Source organism: Saccostrea echinata, unplaced genomic scaffold (genome assembly GCF_033153115.1).
Source record: "Saccostrea echinata isolate AGI-Se365-2 ecotype Australia unplaced genomic scaffold, CSIRO_AGI_Sech_v1 ptg000009l, whole genome shotgun sequence".
NCBI lineage: Eukaryota > Metazoa > Mollusca > Bivalvia > Ostreida > Ostreidae > Saccostrea > Saccostrea echinata.
In genome coordinates this window covers 46,071,723-46,096,774 of record NW_026889758.1, presented here as the reverse complement: position 1 = coordinate 46,096,774, position 25,052 = coordinate 46,071,723, and the positions used below count along the sequence as shown (strand labels likewise).

The following is a 25,052-nucleotide window of genomic DNA, read 5'->3' as shown; positions in this document are numbered from 1 at the left end:
CAAGACACCAACAATAATATTCAGAAGGATGATTTGGCTGCTGCTTAAAATGTAGGACGAGTTTGAGGAAGAAGATAATGTGACAGATAAAGGGACAGACCACACGATTACAAAATACCCGAACTTTCTTTAAAAACAATAACCATGATAGGTAATCGTTTATATGTAAAAAATCTAAATATTAGATCTTATAAATAGTTTAAACAATATAAATTGTGAACAGGACAAGAACAAGGAACATTGAAAACACAAGAAACGGGATGTGGTGCCGAGGAGGATTACGCATCCCCTATCGATAGGTCACATCCGCCGTGAGCCCTCTGTATTGTACAATAATTATAATATTATGAAAGATTTTATCTTTTTCTGAAATTTACGTATGTCATGGGCCAAAAAATATCCAAATCTTATAATTGCAAAATGATTCTTCATTTAAGAATATTTTCATAGTTTTTCTTCCCACCACTTTTTAGGCGGTTTCTTTTTCCACTTTGGTGCTGGCTTTTCTTTGGACTTTTCCCCTTTCCTAGATTTGCTGTTCTCTGCTTTAGTCTCGGTTTCTTTGTCACCCTGACTCTTTGTAGCACCACTTTTCGTGTCTTTCGGTCGCGCTCCGGTTTTCTCTGTATCCATCTCTGACTTGTGACCAGCTGTTTGTTTTCCTTCGGTACCAACTGTGCTTTCTGAATTACAAGTGTTTATTTGTAATTATGTGTATGTAAAAATGAAATTGATATGGAACTCTCTGAATTATGGATATGAATTAAACTTAGAAACAGTACCTTTAGATTTTCTGATTGGCATTTTACAGTCAGCAATCAGATCCACCGTAGAGATAGAGGACAAATACTCTGATAGCCTCTTAAAGTAGCGATTATCCTCCCATTGTTTGCATATTATGCACGATCCGTAATTAGATATACAGCAATATGGATGCCCTGGATGATATTAAGGAAAACATAACTTCAAAGCAAACATTTTAAAATTTAGATTCAAAGAAATCAGCAGCGAACCAAAAAGAAAGATTTTAACATTAAATGAAACATTTTATCGACAAGTTTTACTTTGTATATCATATTGACGTGTAGATTACCTTCTTTGCAGATTTTCCAGTTTTCAGCATGTGGATCGGCCATAAGTATTATAGACGGTAAAGAAACTGTTCTTCCCATCATTTGCCCGACATCTCCACAAATATTAAACTCACCAACGAGCTGCTTAGATTCATCCCTAGATTTATCAGTTGTCACCTCAAGACTTTGAGGAAGTGAGTTGTCTTTTTCTATTATGATCTTCTGCCATTCTTGAGACACTCTGTACGTGGCATCATAAATTGATTTGTACTGATCAAATGACGGTCTTGTTGCATTACTAACAGTGTCGATCTGATCTAAAGTTTTATTGACAAATATTGTCAGTTTGTTTTCATGAAGATTTTCAAATACTGACTCTAAATATCGTTTACAATCTTCAAGAAATTCTTGGCATTTTAAAAAGCTTGGAGAAAAGAGCGGAAGAAACTCGCACGATTTGACTTCAGTCATATACACCGTGATCGCCTTTGCCAGGTTCATTCTTTTTCTCTGTAGCTTTATGATTTTATTGTATCTCGGATGCCAGGTAATTTGTTTACCGCATGTTGGACAAGACAGGCTCATGAGAGAGTCATTTGGTCTCATTTGTACAATAAAATTATCTAGAAAATTGGATTCAAAGTAGTGTCTACAATATGGGAGGTATACAAGGCGCGAATTCACTTCTAGACTGCCCATGCTTTTTTCTGATATTTGTGAATCACACTGAGAACAATAAGGTGGACATGGCTCACCGCAAAATCCTAAGCAGTTGTGTTGGCATTTTAACTTCTTTGTACATGAGAATGAACAGCGAGGTCGATCACAGATTTCGTGGCATAGCAATGAACATCGATGATGAGGGCACTTCCAGCTGCATGGCAATATGCACAAGTCGCAGATTTCAAAACAACGTTTGCCACAACCTGCATGATCACAGTAATTTTCGCACTCCCTGTGACAGACTCGACAACTTTCACATAGCTCACTACTACAATCATGACTACAAAGTAACTGCTTACTACAACACTCAGGACATCTCTCGTGAAACTCGCTTTTCTGACAATCCTGACAGTAGCCCGCGCATGTATGTCCACAGGTTAAGGTAACACTACATCTTGATTCACATTTTACCTCCTCTTGGGACAAGCCACAAGGATGAGAACAAATATGCCCACAAGTCAGTTTTGTTTGAACTGTCTCGATACACTCAATATTTTCAAGCATCTCAGCCCTTTGGTACTCACTGCATAAAAGCGGATAGAAGTGTCCACACTCTAATACATATTCTAATTTTTCCAAACAAGCAAAGTTTTCGAGATCTTTTTCATGGCAAAAAACCTCAATTTCATGTTCACAAGAGAGGTACTTAGTCACTTTCTTCATACACTGGATATCCGAAATTTCTTCACCACACACCACATCACAATCATGGCCACAATTCAACCTTTTTGATATTAGCTCATTACAGGAAGAGATTTCTGGGTCTTTGTAACATTCTGTAATGATACCATGACCACAAGATTCCCTAAATTTTCTCACCTTTTCATGACATTTAAAGTTTTCAATAGTACTGAAACATTCTACTTTTACTTTGTGCCTACATATAGGCACCTCTTTTGTAATTAATTCAGTGCAGTTAAAATTATCTGGATCCTGGAAGCAATCCATAGTAGCAGTATGGCCGCATTTTGTAATATATTTTTGTACTGGTTGTTTGCACTCACAGTCCTCTGGAAAGTGACAAAGTCTCCTGCATGTGTGATCCCTTTTACATAGTTGCCCACATAATGATTCACATTTTTTCATTCTATCAGTTTCAATATTATAACAATTCGACATGTCTTCATGTCCACATTTTCTCTTGAGAAGTACAACCTCTGTACAAGGTTTCCTCACGATATCTTCATGACATGGAACTAGTTTCTTATGCCCACATTTCTGAAAGACTTTTTCCACCATTTGCTTACAAACAAAATACTTTGGGTTTACACGACATTCCATCCAATTTTCATGTCCACATTTTAACTTCCGAAGAACGTTTTCGGCACATTCTGCACCATCAAAATATGCGCATTTTACCATAGATGAATGACCGCATGACCATGTCTTCTCTATACGTTCTACACAGTTAGCTCGTGAAAGACCGATATGACACTGAACTGATGCCGTGTGCCCGCAAAACAACTCGCGTTTAACTATTTTTGCACAATTGTAGTTGTCTACTGCTTCATGACAAGGAACTTCTATACTGTGTTCACAATAAGTGAAATACTTTGTAACGATCTTTTCACATTGTTTTTGGTTCGTTTCCAGGTAACACTCAATCATGTTCTCATGCCCACATTCAAATTCTTTATATACCATTTCCTTGCATTCACATGGGTTTGGAAAATGGCAAGGTTGGGAACATGGGTGTCCAGCGGAACAAGTACTAAGACATTGCCCATAACAAGAGCTTGACTCGTGGTTTTGATCATCTGGATGACAATATCTTCTGCAAGCATGACCACATGGTAGTCTAGCGTCACACTTGGTTTCGCATCCTCCCTCTGGACAACTATCAAAATCAGATGCACTTCTCGCTTGAATTCTTCGTTCTGGGTGGTTCTGACAAAACAGTGGAAGTTCTGCTCCAAAACATCCCTTCACCTTAAGATTAGCTAAGACAATTTTCCAAAGTTTTGTGGCCTTTGCTTTTGTACTCATCATATCGAAATTTCCAATGACAAAAAGCCCTTTTCTTGCCCTTGACAAGGCAACGCACACTCTATTTTCCTTGTCCAAAAATCCCAATTTACCCATTTTATTGCTTCTAACCAATGACAACAAAATAATGTCATTTTCTTCGCCTTGGTAGTTGTCGACTATGCAGATCCGTATGTCCTTGATCGAACTGTCTACAAATTTGGACAGGCATCGTAACTGTCCCGAATAGGGTGTCAGTATAGTAATTTGAGAGGACTTATAACCTTGAAAAAGTAAATACTTGCAGAGTCTTGTGGTAAATTCAGCTTCATACACATTTTCGTAGCTTCTCCCCTCGTCTTGATAGTGTTCTTCGAAGGAGTGACTCAAGAAGAAAACGTCTTTTCCGATTCCACTAATACTTTCATATTGTTCAACATTTTCACCATCGTGCAGACCTGGGTAAATTTGCTTTACTAACAAAGAAATATCTGGTCTCATTCTGTGTTGCTTTAACAAGCAATGATAGGGTACTCCATTACGAATCATCCTCTCAAAGAATGATAGAGACATGTGATACTTCTGAGCAAGTTCATAAACTGCTGGCTTTGGTTCAAGTTGTTTGTGATCACCAATAAGTATTAAATGTTGGCATGACGACGTAAGTGAAGCCAAAATGTGGGCCTCCAGAACCTCTGCAGCTTCATCAATAATAGTAATACGAGGCTGGAGCAATTGTAACATTCTATGGTATTTAGCAGCTCCAGTTGTGGTCATAGCAATAAGAGAGGCACTCCTGAGAGCAGTATATTCATTTTCAAATTTTTCCTGTTTATAACCTTGGATGATGTCATCTTTAAATGCTTCATATCTTTCAATTTTGATGAACAGTCTTTGATAAAATTGATTTTTCCAATATCTGTACAATTTCCATCTGATCGAAATGGGTAATTCCCATATGTTTTGTTTCTCAAAAACAACAGCCTCATCAGTAGGAATGATATCTTCTGAATTCATATTTCTAAGTATGAATTCAATTACACGCTTTAACGTATCACGGAATTCTCTGTCTCTTGCAACAAAATGGTCTGTTGAAAAACTACGCCAAGTATCGAGAATATTTATCCCAAAATTAATTCTGGGGGATTCTCGAATTCTCAAGTCTTGAACTTCACTCTCTTCATCACTTGATGTTAGGTCGTAAAACACATCCTCGTAAATATTTTTGTTTAAATTCTTTTCCAGCCGAAGATAATGAAAAATTTCATTATTGCCTTCACAGAAGTTCTCGCTATGTGCTGAGTCTAAAATACCCCTCTTGTCAACATTTAACCATCTGAACATCGATTTGTCTTCCTTTTGCGAAAACTGTCCACTCGGCAATGCAATGTGCATTTTAAAGGTGATGTGATCAATAATAGTAAACGGTAATCGCCGTTCCATATCTGTATATTGAGAAATCATTGACTGTAGTCTATTCAGATCTATTAATCTTCTCTTCTTGAATGTCCTCTTGCTTCTCTTTCGAAGTGAAATGTCTTCACTTATTTTGTTTTTGCACCTTCCACCAACTCGAACAATTTTATCCCAAGAAGTTTTGTCAATAGAGTTAAGTATATTCTCTAAAAATTGATCCAATGCGTGGTTCGTAAAACAAACCAAAATTATTGGACTAATTCTACCTTTAGACCAAAACGTTGTATTTGCTAACAAAGATTTGACAATTTGCAGACCAAGGTAAGACTTTCCGGTACCAGGAGGTCCCTGGATGATACAGAATTCCTTCGTCAAGGAAGATTTGAATGCTTCATACTGAGAGGGATTCATGTGAAGTTCCTCAGCAGAGGGCCAGCTGGTAGGATCCGTCATTCGTTTACTTCCGTAATAACCTCGGCCTGTGCTGTCAATTTTTACCGAAGACTTGTTAATAACTGACGAAAAATCGTACATAACATCTTTTTCCATGTAGCCCACTCGTCCAATATCAGTCTCGCAATTTACTATATATTTCTCAAAGGCCAATTGGCCAGGCCTAATGGTTTTAAGCTTTTCTAATCCATATCTGTAGGCTTCAAAAAGAGCTGTACTTTCAATCATTTGAAACAGGCGACCCAAAATGTCACCCTTTAATTCATTGCTTTCCTGGATTATCTTAACTTTGAATATTCCTCTGACACTTAACACATTCGTATCTGCTACCAAAATAGTTGCCAGAGCAAATGTATCAAAATTATCACATGACAGACAAACCAGAGAGCCGTGGATCAGTCTTTTGGTATTGTCCCAGTCAATGTTTTCATAAGTTTCCTCATCCAGTTGCAGAGCGTGTAAAATTCCGTCCAGAGACGTTTCTCTGAACAGAATCCTAACATCATTGTAAATCCGGGCATTTTCGAGACGGTGAATGAAGTGGTTTCCAGAACTGTATTCTTGTCTATACTCCTGTATTCCGTCTCTGAGTTGGGATATACAGTCTTCTCTAAAAAGCCTAAACTGAACGTCTAAATAGTGCTCCAAATCATCATATCGACCATCTCTAATAACTTTACGCAAAAAAGGTCTCTGTGAGGGATAAATGTCTTCTCTTCTGGGAAAAATTGGTATATTTCTGAAATCTCCTGGTGGTTGTCGTCTATCGATATTTTCTTTTGCTGTGACTTTCTTTTTTTGGATTTCAATAGATCTACTTATAGCCTCCTTAATTGTGCTTATTCTCCGTTTCAGTGTCTTACAAGCCTTTGTCTTCTCGATCGTATTTTCCAGCACGCAGATTAACCCTTGTAATTGCAATGAAGAACTTGGCATACATGACTGTAGTTGTTTCAGTATTTCTACAACAGTTGTGATGATGACCTCACTATCTTCCGTAGTTACGTCACTTTCTAGTGTGCTTAACAACCTTATCAGATAGTCAACCGAATGGTTTTCCCTGAAAAGGTTGAGCAATTCCACAATTAATTCGCGATTTGATAGACTTTTTAAACTTTTGAAAATTATTTTCATGATACAAACATCCTCTGACGAACAAATCGGTGATATATTTCTCTGAAAGTAGTTCTCCAATGGTCTTAGTGCGGAGACAATGTACTTCAGACATTCCTCTGGTGATGTTGAATCGCCGGACTTCTGAAGTAAAATTTCTCCTGATAAATGGTCCGACATTGCTTCGGGTATTCATCAAACCCTTAAAAGTACTGTCTGAAATGAAAATGAATTATCTAACCTAAGAACTTTTTTTTCATTTTCGATGATATTGACTTAACATAAAAATTTATTCAAATTAAACCTATCCTTTCATTTCTATATAGCATTACTTTGTTTTTTTCAACAATTATTGATCCAGTCCTGGTAAGGAAAGGGAATGGATTTGGATTGCTGTTAAGATCTTGTGATTTATTTGCTAGTAAAATCATGTTATATCAGCAGAGCAGTTGTTAGCGATATCTTCTCAGTTTTACTCTTTTTGAAATCGTACCACTAATTACTAGTAACTATTTTTTGCTTATTTCAGCTAATATCCTTACCATTCTATTTTAATATATTAACATTATTACCTTCCAAATTGAATAAAAACTACACAAGTTTAGTCCGAAATTTCACATTCATTGGCGATCAATCCTCAAAAATATGCATATTGCTTCCATTACTTAGAAACATACATATTTGTGTGTATCGCTGACTAAGCTATTCTGTTAGTTTCGTTTTCCCTTCTTCGAATATAAAATTGAAAGGCTGCCAAAGGAAGTAGAGATAATGAATAGTATGACATAACGCACATAGAGTATGCATTTATATATAAATTTCTGAAAATCGATTTATTAATTCAGATAAGGCGGAGTGTTTTTTGGAAGGACGTCTTCTGAGACCCCCCCCCCGCCCCGCTAAAAAAAGGGGATGGGGCCCAAAAAAAAAAACCCTGCTTGACAGTACAAAACATGACCCCCCTCCTCGACCCATTTTAATTTAGAACATGAATTTTAAAACATTTACTTTGATTGTTTTTGTTTCATATCTCAAAAATGCATATAACAGTATAAGGTACACTTTAACATTGGGAATATGTAAGTTGCTGCATGTATCAAACAAGTACTTTGAACACTGTATACGAGTAGGCCTACATGTATATATGCTACATGTATAAGCTAGTGATGTCCAGCGAAATATTCGGTATGTTTTTTTAACACGTACCTCATAACAACTATACTGCATGTGGCTGAAAACATTGCATGAGATTACGATTCAGACAATCTTATGAATTATATTTAATTTGGCAATACAAAAGGATTTTTTTTTTTCAAAAAGAAAATATTTTATAAAGCAGATGTTTTAGGTATGAGGGACAGGTTTCGGAGTGTGTAACGATTGATATAATTAATGATTTCTAAGTACATATGTATATAGTAATTGAGAATATAATTGTAGCATGTACTTATAAAAGCCATCGGATTGCATTTGTGATAGGATACTTTGTAAATCATGTTTAATTTAAGTTTAAGTTTAGTTTTTTATATATGGATAAGGATATATTCTGCTGAGATAACTTGCATTTAACTTTCCAATTTTAGCATTTTTATTTGATGTGTTCATTATTTGAAACAAAATATGAAAGAGAAAAATATGAGTTAGTGAGCATATTTTGAGATATAAGGCATTGAAAATATGGCTGGAAATAAGGTAAATTTTTAGACCAGAGGATAACGTTACAGCAATATTTTAATTTATGTATAATTTTTTTTTCATTTATATACTTTGAAGCTCGACACTAATATGCTAAAGGAATGAAACATTGAAAATCGAGGCATCCGGAAAAATAACCTCGATCAATATTTTTTGAATACTAGTATTTGATGTATCATTTCTTGTCCAATGAAAAGCGTGTTTACATTTGACGTAAAAGACAAGTCCGCGGTAACTTCAATGTGCTAGGGTAAGTTTGGATATTTTTCAAACCATGTTTAGTTTCATATATGCAATGCATTAATGGAATTTCAATAAAAAGTCATTAAAAGGAAACCAGGTAAGATTTTCCACTTGTCAAAAACCTTCAATAAAAAATGATTGCATCGATTGTTTATGTTTTCGATGTATACAGAACGTGTTAACCATTGTAAACATCATGGTCATGGGGTTAATTACTTCTGGCCCCGCCGTCACCAACATCCCTCAACTCAATACTTAGAATACATTTTTATTTATCAAGGTGCAACATGTATTGCCTATCAAACAATGTACAGGGATTTTTTTACCCCTCGATTCCAGGGGCCGGGGCCGTCAAGATTGGGAAAAATAGCGATATTTGGTTGAAATTGGGAAAAATATCTTCATACAAATAAATACGAAAAAACAAGCAAAAGTCAAATATTTAATCATTTTTATTTTTTATAGTATGAAGCTGGCTTAAACCAGCTTTAGTGATATGAAATAATAGTGGCTGTTGAAGTTCAGAAGCTTAAAAATGGCAAAGCCGCAGGATATGATAACATTGTAAATGAACATATTTATACGTTGTCATCTTTTTTACCTTTATGTAAGAAGTTCTTTAAAATAACATTTGATAGTGGGTTTGTTCCAGATGAGTGGTTAATCGGTATTGTTTGACCAATTTATAAGAATAAGAGCGATTCAACCCAGCCTGAAAATTACCGTCCTAGGCAAACTGGAGAGACTGACATGATGCACGTTTATTTTTTAGATAACGAACCCGACTTTAATTTTTAAACATCGATCCCGCTTTAAAAAGTATGCATGCAAACATCCATAGTATTCCGAATAACTTCTCGGAAGTCCTCGGATGGCTCGTACATCGCACATAGAGAACATAAACACCTTTTTGTCATTATTTTATTTTAATAATTTACAACTTAATACTTTTTTTCATATTGGGAATTTTTAGGTAAGATTTTGGGAAAAACATGCACTTTTCAGCATTGGGAATGGGGCCGAATTTCGGCCCTGGAGAGACCCTAAAAAAATCCCTGATGTAAGTTGAAGGCGTATGTAAGTGTATAAATATGATAGAGTTATCTTCTTTTCCGTACAAAAATACAGTATTAAATTATCTTGAATAACTATAATGCGTGACAATTAATGGATTGAATTCTCAAGTGTGTTCAGAGAGATTTGGTTCTGTTCCGTTTTGTTCAATCAGAGTGTTACACTAAAAATGTGTGTCTCTATTAATTATAGTACTTCTTTAAATTTATTATATTTCTTCTACATGTAAATACTGAGTATTTCAAATCAATGCTCATGATTTCTTCATTATAAATTAAGAATTTTGCTATATTCATAGCAATGTGCCAGAAAAGTAGATTAGTGGATCTGTGTGTTCTCTATCCCTGATGTAAGTTGATCAGTATATCATATAAACTGTTCAATACGACTTAATTAAATCCCAGATGATCCAGAAAGATGTGTCACGGAGCACCATTGACACAGAGTGTTCTCAATTTTTTAGCACACAATAAAATGTCCATAAACAGCCCTAGTAATTACATTCTGAATTTCCTTTTAGAGGCTAACCTCTTTGTTCACTTGAACCTATGCATAAAAAAGGTTTGAGGATATTTAAAAACCAATCAAGTTATTTTTTGACTTTGTATTAAAAAAAAAGTCTTAAAAAAACTGTTTTATTGTGTATTCCATTAGATTTTTACAAGTGTCATGTGTGAATTTCTCTGCTTGTTTCTTTATAAAAGGAAATGTAATTAAGCTTGTTGAAAAAGGCCAAACAGGAAATATGCAGCTTAGATAGCAATTCAGTAGACCTGCGATCTTTAAGGTAGAAACTAAAGGCAGCTAATGAATGTTTGACATAATGACAATGCGCAATGGGGAAACTTTTCCTCTATGTTTTTTGTTTCAGTTTTTCTGCCTGGATTTTTATGAATTTCTGTGCATGATTGACCAACTGTGATCTGAAATAATGGTCATATAAAAAGATGGGATTTTTTTTTCTCCAATTGCACAGGGGCATCTGACAGTACTATACCTTGTAATGTAAATATCTATATTGTTCAGTGTAATTGACTGGGGATCAAAGGTATTAGTAGTTTTGTGGTGTTATCACCTTCTAGCGATTTTAAATAGCTTTATGATTGTAAATCTGGCTATTTAGATTTTAGGTCAATCCTCGTAATATTTGTTGTTATTTTTCTGCTTTTGGATTTATTTTGTGATTTGATTCTAAACAGTTGGAATGACCTGGCACAAAGTGTATGAAATGCTCTGTGTGAATGATTGATACAGGTAAGTTAATCTTGTGTTCATTTATGTGCACGCAACACACCAAAATCTGAACATAAGATACATGTATATAAAATTAAAAAGCATATATGGATCAAAGGCCTTGTCTGCTCTCTGGACAAATTGTTGATCTACAAGTATTTAAAGTGAACTTTATTTTGAGACAAAAATAAAATTGAATATATTGAAGAAAGCTCCAGTTGTCAACAGATTAATAAAATCCAACACAACTAAAAAAAGTCTATTGATATTGCTTGAACATCTAATTCCTGAGATTAGATTTACCCATGTATGCATATCCTGTCAAAATATCTTTTTTAAAAAATAATGATGTTAATGAATTGAACTTTAATTTGAAATGAAATAAACATAGCTATTATTTCTCAATGTTGTATTTTGTTCTTTAATATTTTTTTTTTGGGCTTGGAAAATTTCAGGAAACAGAGGATGCCCATGTAAAGAATGTGATCAAAGGTAAATTTCTTCTCCTGTGTTGTTTTTGCTGTCCAGGGGACACCTACAAATGTCTACTGATGTGTCAATCACTGTCATTCTATACAGGACACAGGGACATTTGTGTTGGTGGTAGACTGATGATGTTTTGTTCCAATGCCTGTATGTAAATGTTCTTCATGGTTTGCACACCAGTTCATTATCCATATGTATATTTTTCTGTATATATCTATATAAGCACAAATCTTTAGATAATCCTTGAAAAGTTTATGTAATATTCATTTCAATTTAAAAGAAAAAAATGTTATTTTAGTAACTGTCTTGAGCAATCAATTCAAGCATTCTTAATATTTTTTTAGTCCAAGATAAATGGATGGAACATTTTATTTGAATATGTTTTCCCCAACTGAGTAATACATGTATATCAGTAGTGATTTCTGTTCGCCATTACTTCATTGTTCTTGAAAATATTTCTTGGGTGTAAATGCAAGTTACCTAATTAAAATAAAATAGATATGCTCAGTATTTACACATTTATACAATAAAATTTTCTCAATGTCCAAAAAAAATCTTTTAGTGTATAAAGAGTCTTTAAAAATAAGTGTTGAGGGTTTATTGCCTTTAGTATTGAGGTAAGTGGACATGTTGGATTACCATATCAGTAAATCTTAATAAGATTAGATTTAGAATAAATTTTATCCAATTCAGATTACCTAATACTGGGCATGTCAACCTCAAATAAATTAATCAAGAAAGGTCAAGAGAGATTTATATGATTACAAATAGCACATATCCTCCATCTGCTGAACTGAGTTATTTCTCTTGCCTTTTACTACCGCATAGAAAATTTGCCAATTGCTTTTGGTTTGAAAATTTATTAAGATTGAAAAATGAACCAGATTGAATTTAGTAGATCAGATGGATTGCTACATTAAGTGAACTTTAGAAAGGTAAAAGATGTACCCAAGTTTCAATCAATGCTTATATTTTTGTTAATGATAATTGTGAATGAAGTTGGGTATTGTATTCAATATACAATCTGTTACACTTTTATTTATAAGGTTCATTACTTGTGTAACTTTGTAGGGTAGTACCAACATAATGGAGGTGGAAGAGGCCACATTTGATGTTTTCTCCACATCCCGTTCCCGTCTCCTCCTGGTGGATGACAGAAATGCTTCCCTTTTTAACTCCCACAGTTTGGGAATGCTACAATGGGGCAGTCTGGAGGATTTCAAGGCCTTCAACAAGAAGTGGGAGAGTGTGGACGATGTCAGGCAGATTCCCTCAGACTTCAGTGCTCCTGCGTCTCACCTCGGGAGTGCAGATAGGTTACAGTTATTGGGCATGGATCACACAGTGATGGGTAATGTCCATCATCATGAGACCTACAGTCAAAGTGGAACCCTTCCCCTTGGATCACTGGATGATGTGGATGAAGTTGTATTTGAGATCATGGTGGACATGAGGCCTGGGGAAAAAAGATTTGGCTTTTCTGTCATGGGTGGATTGGATGAGGGGTTTCCACCTCGGATTGATGACATTGCATCAGGTATTGGAATGTTTCAAAAAAAAAATTATTTAATATGTCTTTGCTATATGGTTAATTAAATTTAGGGGAATTCTTAAAAGGGGAAAAAATATTTACTTTACTTCAGAACAAAGACTCAATTCTTAGCAATTCATACATGCTAGTATTTTCCCCATCACCTCACTTTCCAAATCATACATTTAAAAACTAAAGTTACTGTGAGTACTGAGCTCACAAAATGATACCCCCACTCCCATGTGAGTATAATGTCAAAGTCCATTTTTCTGATCAGAACATAAAATAGGAGATAAAAAATGGTACTATGTAATAAGGATTCTGTGAAAGTCTCAATAAATTTTATCCAGTGGTATAGGAGGAGTTGCAGATAAGAGATGGGTACCCCCAATATCATAGGAAGAATGGCAGTGTTTTGGTATGGGAAACCCCAAATATCTGTCCGACCATATCAGGAGATGCACTATAAAACTGTGTGATAAAAAATCTGTGAAAGTCTCATTAAAATTTCATTCAGTGGTATAGAAGGAGTTGCAGATAAGAGATGGGTACACCCAAATGCTATTAAAAGATTGGCTACATGGTTTGGTATGGTAAACCCCGAATATCTGTCTGATTAAAATGTAAAATAGATGCACAAGGGGGCTATGTAATGAAGATTCTGTGAGAGTATCATTAAATTTTATTTAGTGGTATAGGAGGAGTTGCGGATAAGAGATGGGTACCCCGAAATGTTATGGACATACAGAAGGATGTACGGACAGAAAGATGAACGGATGGAAGGATGGAAACCCCATCACTATGTATCCCAGTTGGGGGGGGGGGGGGGCTGGTAGTTAAAATTAATTTTTAAAAAAATGCATAACTGTGTATGCATTTGTCTTGCTAACAAAGAGTGAAACAGTGAATCAAAAGCATAACCTTCTAAATGACAGTCTAAAGAAAAATATTAAGGAAAGTTAATATAAAATTTGATTTATATTGTATCATAATGATGCTCCTATTCTATCTTCAGTTAAGGAAGTAATACCACAACAAATATATGAATATGCTGGAAATGATTATTTATTGTTTTATAGCAAGAAACCTTTTTTTAATGATTTCTATTTTATAATACGAGTATTTAAAAAAAAATGCAAGTTCAATCTACAGATTGGACAGTAATTGTTGTGATATAACCATCCATGTGGTTATTACAAAAGCATATAGTGAAGATGGAAAATTTACGTTACACATGGATTATTAGTGTTTATTTGAAGTTAATCAAGTTAATAAGATGCCTTAGCTGTAAGAAAATTGGATGAGACAATATTTATTTTGTCCAGGGAAATCATGTGACTATAAGCTTCCTGATGTTAAATGTCTGATTGGTTGCTGATTGCTGAACACACAAATGCCAAAATCATACATGGTAATGTCATTAGACTTGTAATTGCACAATCATGTTACTTTTGCTGTTCATTATATTCCAGTCTCACAAAATTCAAAGTCCCATGCACATAGCTGACTCTTTTTTTCTTTGGATAAAAAAGATGGGAAATTTGATTAAATTTGTCTTTCATTCGACACTTTTTCAGTAAAATAATGCTAACTGCGAAAAAAATTTGTATTATAGTGTTTTAAAACTAATTCCTTGTTTACTAATAACTAAAGTGAATTAAGTGGAACCTCATTGATACAGACACCAATAATCTGGACCCTTCACCTTCTGGACAAAAATTGTGGTGACCAATTCATATTTATGTACATACCAAGTATGTTTCAGTAATCCAGATGCTTCATTAATTTGGACAATTTGCTTAGGAATACATGTCAAGATTAATGAGGCTCGACTGTATTAAATTTCAACTTAATTTTATTGAGTTTCCACCAAAGTCAAACTAGGAAGTTTTCCAGAGAACTGGTGGAGAAAATGCTCAGGATTTTCTGTAGGGAAATAGCCCAATATTGGTTAATAAACTAGAGGTACTGTGAGCGCTGAGCTTACAAAATGATATCCCTTACCTCCAATGTGATAATAATGGCAAAGTCCATGTTTTGCTATGGGAGACCCGAAATAAGTATCAGATCAAAAAGTAAAATAGGAGGTGCACATTGGCACTATGTAATAAAGATTCTGTGAAAGTTATAAATTTCATTCAGTGGATAAGTGATGGGTACCCCTCAATATTATAGAAAGAATGGCAGTGTCTGTGTTTTGCTATTGGAAACCCAAAATTTGTGTCTGATCAAAAAGTAAAATAGGAGGTTACAGTGGTACTATGTAACAAAGATTCTTTGAAAGTGTTATTAAATTTCACTCAGTGGTATAAGAGACATCCCATCACTATACACCCCATGCTTGAAAAGCGATGGGTATAACAAGCAGAAAAAAGATCTGTTAAGCGTGATGATATATTTTTAATAACACTTTGATCAAAGCATTCTTGAATAAAAGGATTTTGTTTCTGGAAATGAAAAGCCAAGCTTTTTTCAAGGGATGATATTAAAGTAGTAGGAAAACTGGGATCAACTAAAACCAAAAACTTAATTTAAGCCACATGACTATTCAGGAATGTTATGTTATACTTTACCCCCTACATCCCCACCTTCCCCTCCCCCCAAAATAATGTGTAAAAATATGTTGTATGGTGTCACATTGACTTGAATTTACTAGGGCTAGGATGATATATCAAGATATCGATAATATCGATTCTGTGTGAGGACGATAGGCATATCGATATGTATGAATGAATATCGAAATATCGCAGAAAAAACCATTTTGGGCTTGATTTATAAGACAAATATGCTAAATATTATGTAGAAAAATTTGTATCGTCCCAGCCCTAGAAATAAATTTTTGTGTGGGTTAAATTTCGTTGTTTTCATGGGATAAAGAGACCCTTAAATTCATGTCCCCCATGAAAGGTAAAATTTCAATATATATAACAACTCAGCACTTCTTCAACCATTAAAGCATTTCTCCTTAAAACAATATATTTTTTCCCCAAAGCACGAAAATTTGACCCCATAAAAATATGTGAATTTACGGGAACCTGATTACCAGGTTTTCTACTGCTCCTCATGGATAATATTTATAGAACATATTTTGTATTGTAGATATTAATTCGGGGATATAAAATGACCATTTTCATTCCGTCTTTTATGCCTCACCATGGAAATGGGTAGAGATAAATCATTATTGAAATTCCGTCATCTGTCCCCCAGTCCTTACATCTCTCCCAGTATGATATGTTCAGTTAAAAGGGGAAAAAATCAAGAAATTCTCAAACTTTATGTATGGGTGCATATTGGTAAGAGCAATTCAACAGTGTCAGAAATTTGTGATCCTAACCTTTACTCTTTTATGTTAAGCTCACTAAGCCTCAGTTAAAAAAAAATTATGATAATAATATATATATATATATATATATATATATATATATATATATATATATATATATATATATATATATATATATATATAACATTAATAAAACATAAAGTACATTGAAGACATACAATGGCAATCTTAAAAATCCACATAATTTTCTATATGATTCACAAACAGAAATTGTGATTCCACAGAATTATGGTCATAGTTTGTTTTATGAAATGCTGTCTAACTTAATCTGAGTCTGCACACATAGGTCTATGGTATTCCATGATATTCCAGTAATAATTCAGCAGTGTTTTCCCTAAAAAATCTATAGCATCCTTAAGATGATTGATTCCACTCATGAGTAAAAAAGACAGTTTGATTTAGTGTCAAGTCAAGAGACAAACAGAGCCTTCAATTTATTGATAAGACAAAATGCTGCAAGTAAAAGCTAGACTGCCAGACCAAAAGCTCAGTGTTTACAGAACCCTCTGGCACAGCACCAAAGCTCTGCTGATGTGCTAAATGAAGCCTGGATTGAGAAGGAAACTGTCCTTATGATCAGTAGAATGGCAGAATTTCCTGATGAGTAAATAATTCCTGAAGAGAGGCTGGTCTCCCTTAAGACATTTATTCGCGACAAATCCTCTAAGTGATTGAAATCTGGGAATAGGAAGTCTTCGCTGTCAAATGTCATTAGGGAACTTTACTTGCTAGCTGTTTGAAAATGTATTGAAAGATTTCCCTAGAAGCAGTCTGTATACTATTTACCTCTTATAATGTATGTGTTTCGTAACTAGTGTTTAAATAGTTGCCTATTGGAAGCTCTCTTTGTTTTAGGAATGACAATTTTAATTAATCTCAACAGAACTCAGATGACCTTATGCTACACGTATACCTTAGATGTTTCCAACCTTTATTTTCTAGATGAGTGACCATTTCAAAGTTAATTGAGATGCATTACTCTCTCAAAACTGTAAATATAATAGATAACTTGCAACAAACTTGCATGAATGATGTATCTTAGATAATATATGTGTAATACTACCATTCATACTTCAAATACTGCATCTGATCTAAATATTTCAGGTGATTGGGCAGATCAAAGTTCTGGAAGCAACTCCATTAGTATACATTTCTGAGCCCGGGCTACTGGACCAGACTTGCATTGATGATGCTAGGATGGATGCATCATTTTAGATTATATTTGTTATGGGAAGCTTTGTAATCTTTGATAATATCAAAGTTTATTACTTGAGAGTCTGTTAATGGCTTTGATTAATACTGAATAATGAGTCAAACAAAGTAATACATGTAGATCATATTTTTATAAGTAAAATTTATAGCGATGAAGAAGGGGTGGAGGGAGCAAAGTGACAGAGCCCCTTTTTTAGCTAAAATTATACATTTCTTATAATTTTTATGCCCCCCTTCGGAGAAGGGGGGCATATTGCTTTGCTGTCTGTCTGTCGGTTCGGTCTGTTGGTCCAACAACAGTTTCCGTTTATTTTCTTCACAGAAGTTGCACGTACTGAAATGAAATTTGGTATACAGATTTATCAGAATATCTAGGTCAAGTTCTGTGTTGGGTATGATCGAGCAATTTTTGACAGAGTTATGCCCCTTGGACTTTGAAAAATTCCAATTATTTGCAGTTTCCGTTCATTTTCTTCGCAGAGGTTGCACATACTGAAATGAAATTTGGTATACAGATTTATCATAAAAATATCTAGGTCAAGTTCTGTTTCTGTTATGCCCCTCGGACTTTGAAAAATTCCAATTATTTGGGGGGGGGGGGCATAAGTGTTTCACAAATATCTTTTTTTTTACCGTATAGTGGGTTTCTTTAGTGGGTGTAAAATTTGGTTTTTTGCATGCTCAAAGGTATGCCAACAATTTTGGCAGAACTTTTTTTGGCGGACACAGAGTTCTGTGACATTGCAAAAGAGAGGAAATTCATCTTTTAGATAAGTTTCAGTACGTTTTATACATGTTTACATACAGATTTACACAAAAGTTTGAGTAAATACAATACCAGGTGAAAGTTATATTACTTATACAACAGACTAATCAAAGTTATTTAAGTGATTTTCCTTGTATTCAGTATTAATAGAGAAGAGTGCAAATTTGACAATAATTAAAATTTTAGCGGCTGACTACAAAACTGCTAAAATAAGCCAGAAGTTAGCACCCCGCTAAAAATACTCGCTATACAGTATTCTCACATTTTATATAATAATTGCCATTCTATCAGTTTTTTTTTTTTTTTCAGGCAAATGCTTGAACTATAACACTAGTAGCAAATATTAAATAGCTGACCTCTCTTACACCTTTAATAATGGCATAAAGCAGGCGACATGTACATTCCTTGGAACACTCTAGTTACGAATAACAATCTAACCTACAAGATCTTCTATTGAAAATTCACTGTACATTTCAGAAATCAAAATAAATCTAACATTTGCAGAGAAGTAGAGTATTTAGAGGTAGTCACAATTTATATCGGGTAGAAAATCTTGGATAACCACTACAAACAGATTCCCAGTCCCAGTCAATAGACTGTATTAATGGTCATTTTCCTATTATTTGTCATGTTCATTAAAGGCAAACGGTCCATAAAACTTAATTAAATGAACCATATTTGCATTAATGGTAAACCCATTATGATTATCAGTTGATAAGAATATGAAAGCCAATGCATACAATGTACAGTATTTCCTCAGAAGAACAAAAATTCTTTCTCTCTACTGCAAATCAGACTGGTTTCAGGTGTCATTTATGTCTGGCATATAGACCATCCATACTCAGGGGTATAACTTTATACCCTGTAAATGCTGTGTAATGATTATATCTAATGAGCAAGGGTCAATGTCAGGTCAAGGTCGTGATCCTGTTTGTGACTGTCCGCTCTCCACTCATTTTAAGGTAGTGTTGGGGAAAGGGGAGGAAGATTTACAGCATTCTGTCAATGAAAATCAATTCCAATGAGAAATCTCACTGATAAAACACACATATAGAATACTGCTTCTTTGTCATTAAATGGTGCAAGACTCAATCTCCTGGCAAATATCACAGATATTGTTTGGACAGGAATCTATCTGCTAATTGTGTAATTGCATCTCATCTTCGTTTCGATTGTGTTTTAATGATTTTTCTGTACAATTAACCGCAAGGACACTGGGATTGGGTATATACATATTTTAATGATTCCAGAGAAATTTTGGAGCATGGCAAATGTGAGTGGTGGTTTGAATTGTTATTCTGTGGATGTGAAATAAGATCTACTCATAAATATTGAATACTTGGATTTGGGATAATAACTATACATTATATAATGTTAAAAATGTGAAAATCAATTTGTTGAGTCTATTTTAGTCTGAATTTTTGCATATTTGGAGTTCTGAGTTATTTGGGAAAATGTGTCTTTTCCAACATGTAAAGGATTTAATTATTCCATTCCACTAAGCAATTAAAAATCACTGAGATGGTTGATCTATCTGGGTATATCATACTTTTGGATGAGGCACAGGGGACTATTAAATTGTATGGTATGTACAGTTGCATTCTTACAAAGGTATATCATTGCAGCAAGAGATTTCTTTATTTATTGTATTTGCAATCATTGTGTTAGTTGGCACTTGCATGGATTTGTAGTATAGGGAAGACTTGTTTAATTCTATCACAGTCTTATACAGCACATTTTTTCCCAAATTATGAGACTCTTTACTAAAGCTATGGATACAATATTTAAATCAAAATTATTTAATGATTGTTTCATTTGTAGTTATAAAAACAGGTCTTTTACAACAAAAATGTAATAATGTTTCAAAATGTAATAAACTGGGCTTATTACATTTTTCGTCTTTACATTTTCCATTGGGATCAATGCCGAATGTAATGATGCAAAATGTAATAACACATTTTTTGGATTTTTACATTTTGCATTATCACATTTTTTGTTGAGATCAACACAGAATGTTATAACACAAAATGTAATAACACACATTTTTGCATCCTCGGATGTCCACGGGTGATCTCGTCTTCTACTCATCACAATGAGTAAAAGACAAGATCACTCTTGGGTATCTGATGATGTCAGTTTTGGCTTATTGCATTGTGCATTATTTTGTGATGCCCGTCAAGGTTAAGGCAAAATGTGATAACACACGCTTTGGATTTAATATTAGAATTAAGACACTATTTGATGCTAATTTTAAATCACATTTCCAAATGTTTCAAAAATCTGTCAATACAATTATATGGTATTACCGTAATATAAATACATGTAAACTCACTGTTTGTGTTCTTAAACTTTTGTGTGGAAATTTACACAAATTTTATTAACTAGAATTGAAATAATTACTTGTGTTATTAGAGGTAAAAACTTATCCTTCCAAATTCAGGGAGAAACAATTTCTGATCCCAACATGTTGAATTTACTATAAAATATAACAGAAACACTTTAGCATATAAGCCATAGATAAAATTAAATCCTATTCAATTTATTAAAAAATAATTGGTGATATAAAAATAGTGATTCAAAACAAGAAAACTTCCAAAAGTTTGAAAATATGGTCATCAATTTGTTATAGCCACTAAAAAAGATTATGACATTTTTTTTAATAAACTCTGCTTCAGAAGCAATGTAAAATGTGAACCAACAGGAAATTTAGGAATATTTTGAATAAGGAAGTCAAAGTTGTATAAAGAAAATTTAATTGATTGCAATATACTGTATTCCTACTTCACATGATAAATGCATCTATTTATATATAAGCTATAATTAGATTTTGTGTTATTTCAATGCAAAATGTAATAAAGCAAAATGTTATAATCCAAAAAATGACGTTTTTACATTTTGTATTATTATTACATTTTGTGTTGACCTCAAAAAAAAGTGATATTGCAAAATGTAATAATTCAGAAAGTGTGTAATTATATCTGGCAAAATTACATTTTACGTTGATCTCGGTGCAAATTTGCAAAATGTAATAAAGCAAAATGTTATAATCCAAAAAATGACGTTTTTACATTTTGTATTATTATTACATTTTGTGTTGACCTCAACAAAAAATGTGATATTGCAAATGTAATAATTCAGAAAGTGTGTAATTATATCTGGCAAAATTACATTTTACGTTGATCTCGATGCAAATTGTAATAATAGAAAGCAAAATGTGATAATCTCAGTTTATTACATTTATTACATTTTGTATTGTAACACAGATCTTGTTCATTTGGTTTAAATGATAATGATGATGATCATTATTATAGTCATCAGAATTATTATCTTCTTCATAATCATTAAAATCATCATCAACAGAACATTCCCAGGTTGTTGTGAAAAATATTTTATACTGGTTAAAGTAAAATAAACTTCATATTATATTACCATATTTGTATAATGAATTATGTACATGTATGAGACAATATCTCTAATGCTCCAACAGGGAGAAAAGACAATAAGGAAGTATTATCATCATGATTATTAAATAAAAAAATCAGTCAGGCTGTTTATACCTGCAGCAGTCAGTTATGCCATTAATTTTTCATGAAATATTGTTTGAAGACATGTATAAAATTTCATACCTTGTTTCCTCTTGGATGTGTGGCAGTGTTTTAAATGGGGAAAATGTCATTGAATTGTAAACTATACATTATATGGAAAGATTATAGATTGTGTCACTATGGATATTGCTGATAATCTATTCCATCTCTTGTTACTTTGTTTGAAATAAATAAATACATGTACTTAATAAGAGAAAGCATTCTCAAGAGAGAGAAAATATAAAGGGAGGTAAATCATGACAATCTTGAACAACTGAGGGGTTGTTCAAGAGATAAACCGTGTTCTGCTTACAACTTACACTTTTACACATACCAGTAATTATCAAAAAACAAACAAGAACAAAGTGTTTTATATTAAGAAAAACTTGAAATGGACAATATCCAGATAGATATCTAGTCTCAGATCCTGATACTTATGGCAGTGGGCTATTGCAATAATCAGTGTAAACATTTGTATCTTATGACTGTACCTATACTGTCGAATCTCGTTATCTTGAACTTAATGGGACCAAGAAAAAACTTGAGGTTTCTGAGGGTTTGAGATATTGAGGGTAAAATACTAAAAGAAAAAGTGCTTGAGACTTCCAAATCTCTTGGACATATCCATTGTATTCCAGATATCCATGTTCGAGATAGGGAAGTTCAACTCTAACTGTACAACATCAAAATTATGCATTTATATTTCAGTGATTGACTTACCCTGAGCAGGGCATGCACATGACTATTCATGACTTGGTCAGAGTAATTTGTCAGTCGACTTTTTACTTTACATGATATTCAAGAATTTGAATTGATAACTACATCATTACACAATTCTTGCAATTAATCTAAAATAATAATGTATAATGTTGAGTAAAGTACATAAATGAACAGGCAGCATATTCAGTAAATATTTTTGTTTTGTAGTATTCATTGATGATTTTTTTTTTGGTCATGAACAGAGAGTTAACATATTGTAGTCTTACATTATAGGTTCCCCAGCAGACAGAGCTGACTTGGAAGTCTGGGATGAAATTCTGGAAGTCAATGGAAGATCTTTGGAAAACTGCACTCATGCAGAAGTCATTACTTTCATTCACAAGGTACTTGGTACAATAAAATTATATGTGAAGGAGGTGTACAACTTGAGGATAATCCCCTGCTCTGAGACAAAATATTTTTCATTTCTAAAAGTTCATTGAAAAGTTATATTTTTTCAAAAACTGTGTTGTCAGTATCATGTTTTACACATTTGATTCCTTTATTTTATTGAATTTTTTATTATTGAATTTTTTATTGATAAATAATTTGTTTTTAGTTATGCCTTTATGGTATGTGAAAAGAAAAAAAAACAGAACCTGACATGCACGATTCGAACTCATTCCAAAACTTTGATAAGGCACAATGTTAATGAATGGGTTCAGATTCCATTATTTTAAGCATAAAATGTATAGCAGGTTTTTTTTAGCAGGGTGCTAACTTTGGCATATTTTAGCAGTTTTGAAGTAGGCTGCTAAAATTTTATCACTAAATTTGCAGCCTTGTGTATAGGTACTGCATACAAGAAAAATAGCTTTGATCAGTCTGTTGTTAAACAGTACACCCATCTGGTATTGGTTTTTACTCACACTCTTGCCTAAATCTGCATTCAAATGTATATTAAATGTACTAAAAATTCATCTAGAAGATGAATGTCTTCTTTTTTGCAATGTCATGGTACATGTACTCTGTGTCCACCAAAAAAAGAGTTCCACCAAAATTCATGGCATTTATAACCTTTGAGCAAACAAAATGCCAAAGTTTACACCTGCTAAAGAAACCCACTATACGGTATTACATTCATTTTTTCATCATTCAAATGTTTATGTAGAATGGAGACTTGACCCACTCACATTTAAAAATGATTTTAATACATGTAGCTCTAATTAATAGACCCATTTTCCACTAAATATGCTTGAACAGTCAACTTAAAAACAATTTATCAATCAGTAAGTTATTCAATTAAATAAGTGAATCAAATGTGTTAAGAATGACATTACTGACAACATAATTTTTGAAAAATATAACTTTTCCATGATCTTTGAAAATTGAGTAATATATTGTCCCAGAGCTTGGGATTGTCCCCGTTTTGTACGCCCCCATTCTTTACATATAACATTTTTAGATCACTTAATTGAGTCACTCGGATGACCTGTTGCTATCTGTTTTTGTCTATTGCCGTCCCATCATGCTTTGTTAACATTTGAATATTTTCAGCATCTTCTCTGAAGTTGCTGAACCATTTTCAACCTGTGTTGGTTAAGAACATTCTTTTTGGCAAAGGGGAACAAAAATTGTGTGCCAAGGTATGATAAGCAAGGGTCTCTCTTCCAAATTTGTGAAATTTATGGCCCTGGGGTCAGGAGTTCTGGAGTTAGGGAGGGTTCCACACAAACTGTAGCTTGTAGCTCGCTAGCTGGGGACAGCTGAAAATTGAGGTTGGGTTTCTAAACAGATCATGAAGCTTGCCATGTGTGGCTACTGACATTTTGTATACAACTCACTAGCTATAAAGATTTAGCTATGAAATATATAAAGGTGAAATAATAAAGGATCTCCCATGATTTGTTGTTGGATATGATTTTTATGCAATAAGATGTGGGTTTTTTTTTTTATCCCTGAGCCTTGGCGAGGGAATAAAAACACGCGAGTTGGATAAAAATCATATCCAGCTACAAATCATGGGAGATTCTTTTATCCCTTGTTTTATGCATCACTATCAATATTTCACACTGTTTTTATATAGGAATCCACTTTTTTTTTACTTCATCACTTTCATGAAAAACCCATTGTGATGTCACAGCAGTGGGATATGAAAAAAATATCCAATGAGTGATATCCACGGGATAAAGGGGTAAACATGGGACAAATAGAAATTCCCAATTTGTTGACAAAACTTGGACACTATTGAACTATTTGAATCATCAATGTCAGATAAGTTGGACAGTCCAACTTTGTTTTGGCCCAACTTTGTATTTGTCAGACCTTATCAGTAAATCTTGTGTTTATCTTCCTCTATTTTAAAATAATTCTGGATCCACTTCCCATCTAATATTTGATTCAAAATTTATTCATATATAAATATTTACATTTGCCAATGTCT

The 25,052-nt window shown here is 33.6% G+C and overlaps 2 protein-coding genes across 2 annotated transcripts in view; one reads left to right on the top strand and one right to left on the bottom strand.

Moving 5' to 3' along the window:
* Nucleotides 1–206: 206 nt before the first annotated feature.
* Nucleotides 207–6,954, bottom strand: LOC133182904 (NFX1-type zinc finger-containing protein 1-like). Its single transcript, XM_061317756.1, has 3 exons — nt 1,094–6,954; nt 783–938; nt 207–683 (listed from the first exon to the last, which is right to left on the bottom strand). The coding sequence occupies exons 1-3, from the start codon at nt 6,921–6,923 to the stop codon at nt 445–447; spliced, it is 6,225 nt and encodes a 2,074-aa protein (XP_061173740.1). The 5' UTR covers nt 6,924–6,954; the 3' UTR covers nt 207–444.
* Nucleotides 6,955–12,545: 5,591 nt separating this feature from the next.
* The window catches only part of LOC133182903 (protein PALS1-like), a 33,939-nt gene continuing 21,432 nt past the window's right edge, over nt 12,546–25,052 (top strand). Inside the window, exons 1-2 of the mRNA XM_061317754.1 lie at nt 12,546–13,011; nt 22,904–23,013. Of these exons, the coding sequence (XP_061173738.1) occupies nt 12,561–13,011; nt 22,904–23,013 (561 nt within the window). The 5' untranslated portion in view covers nt 12,546–12,560. The remainder of the gene's footprint in view (nt 13,012–22,903; nt 23,014–25,052) is intronic.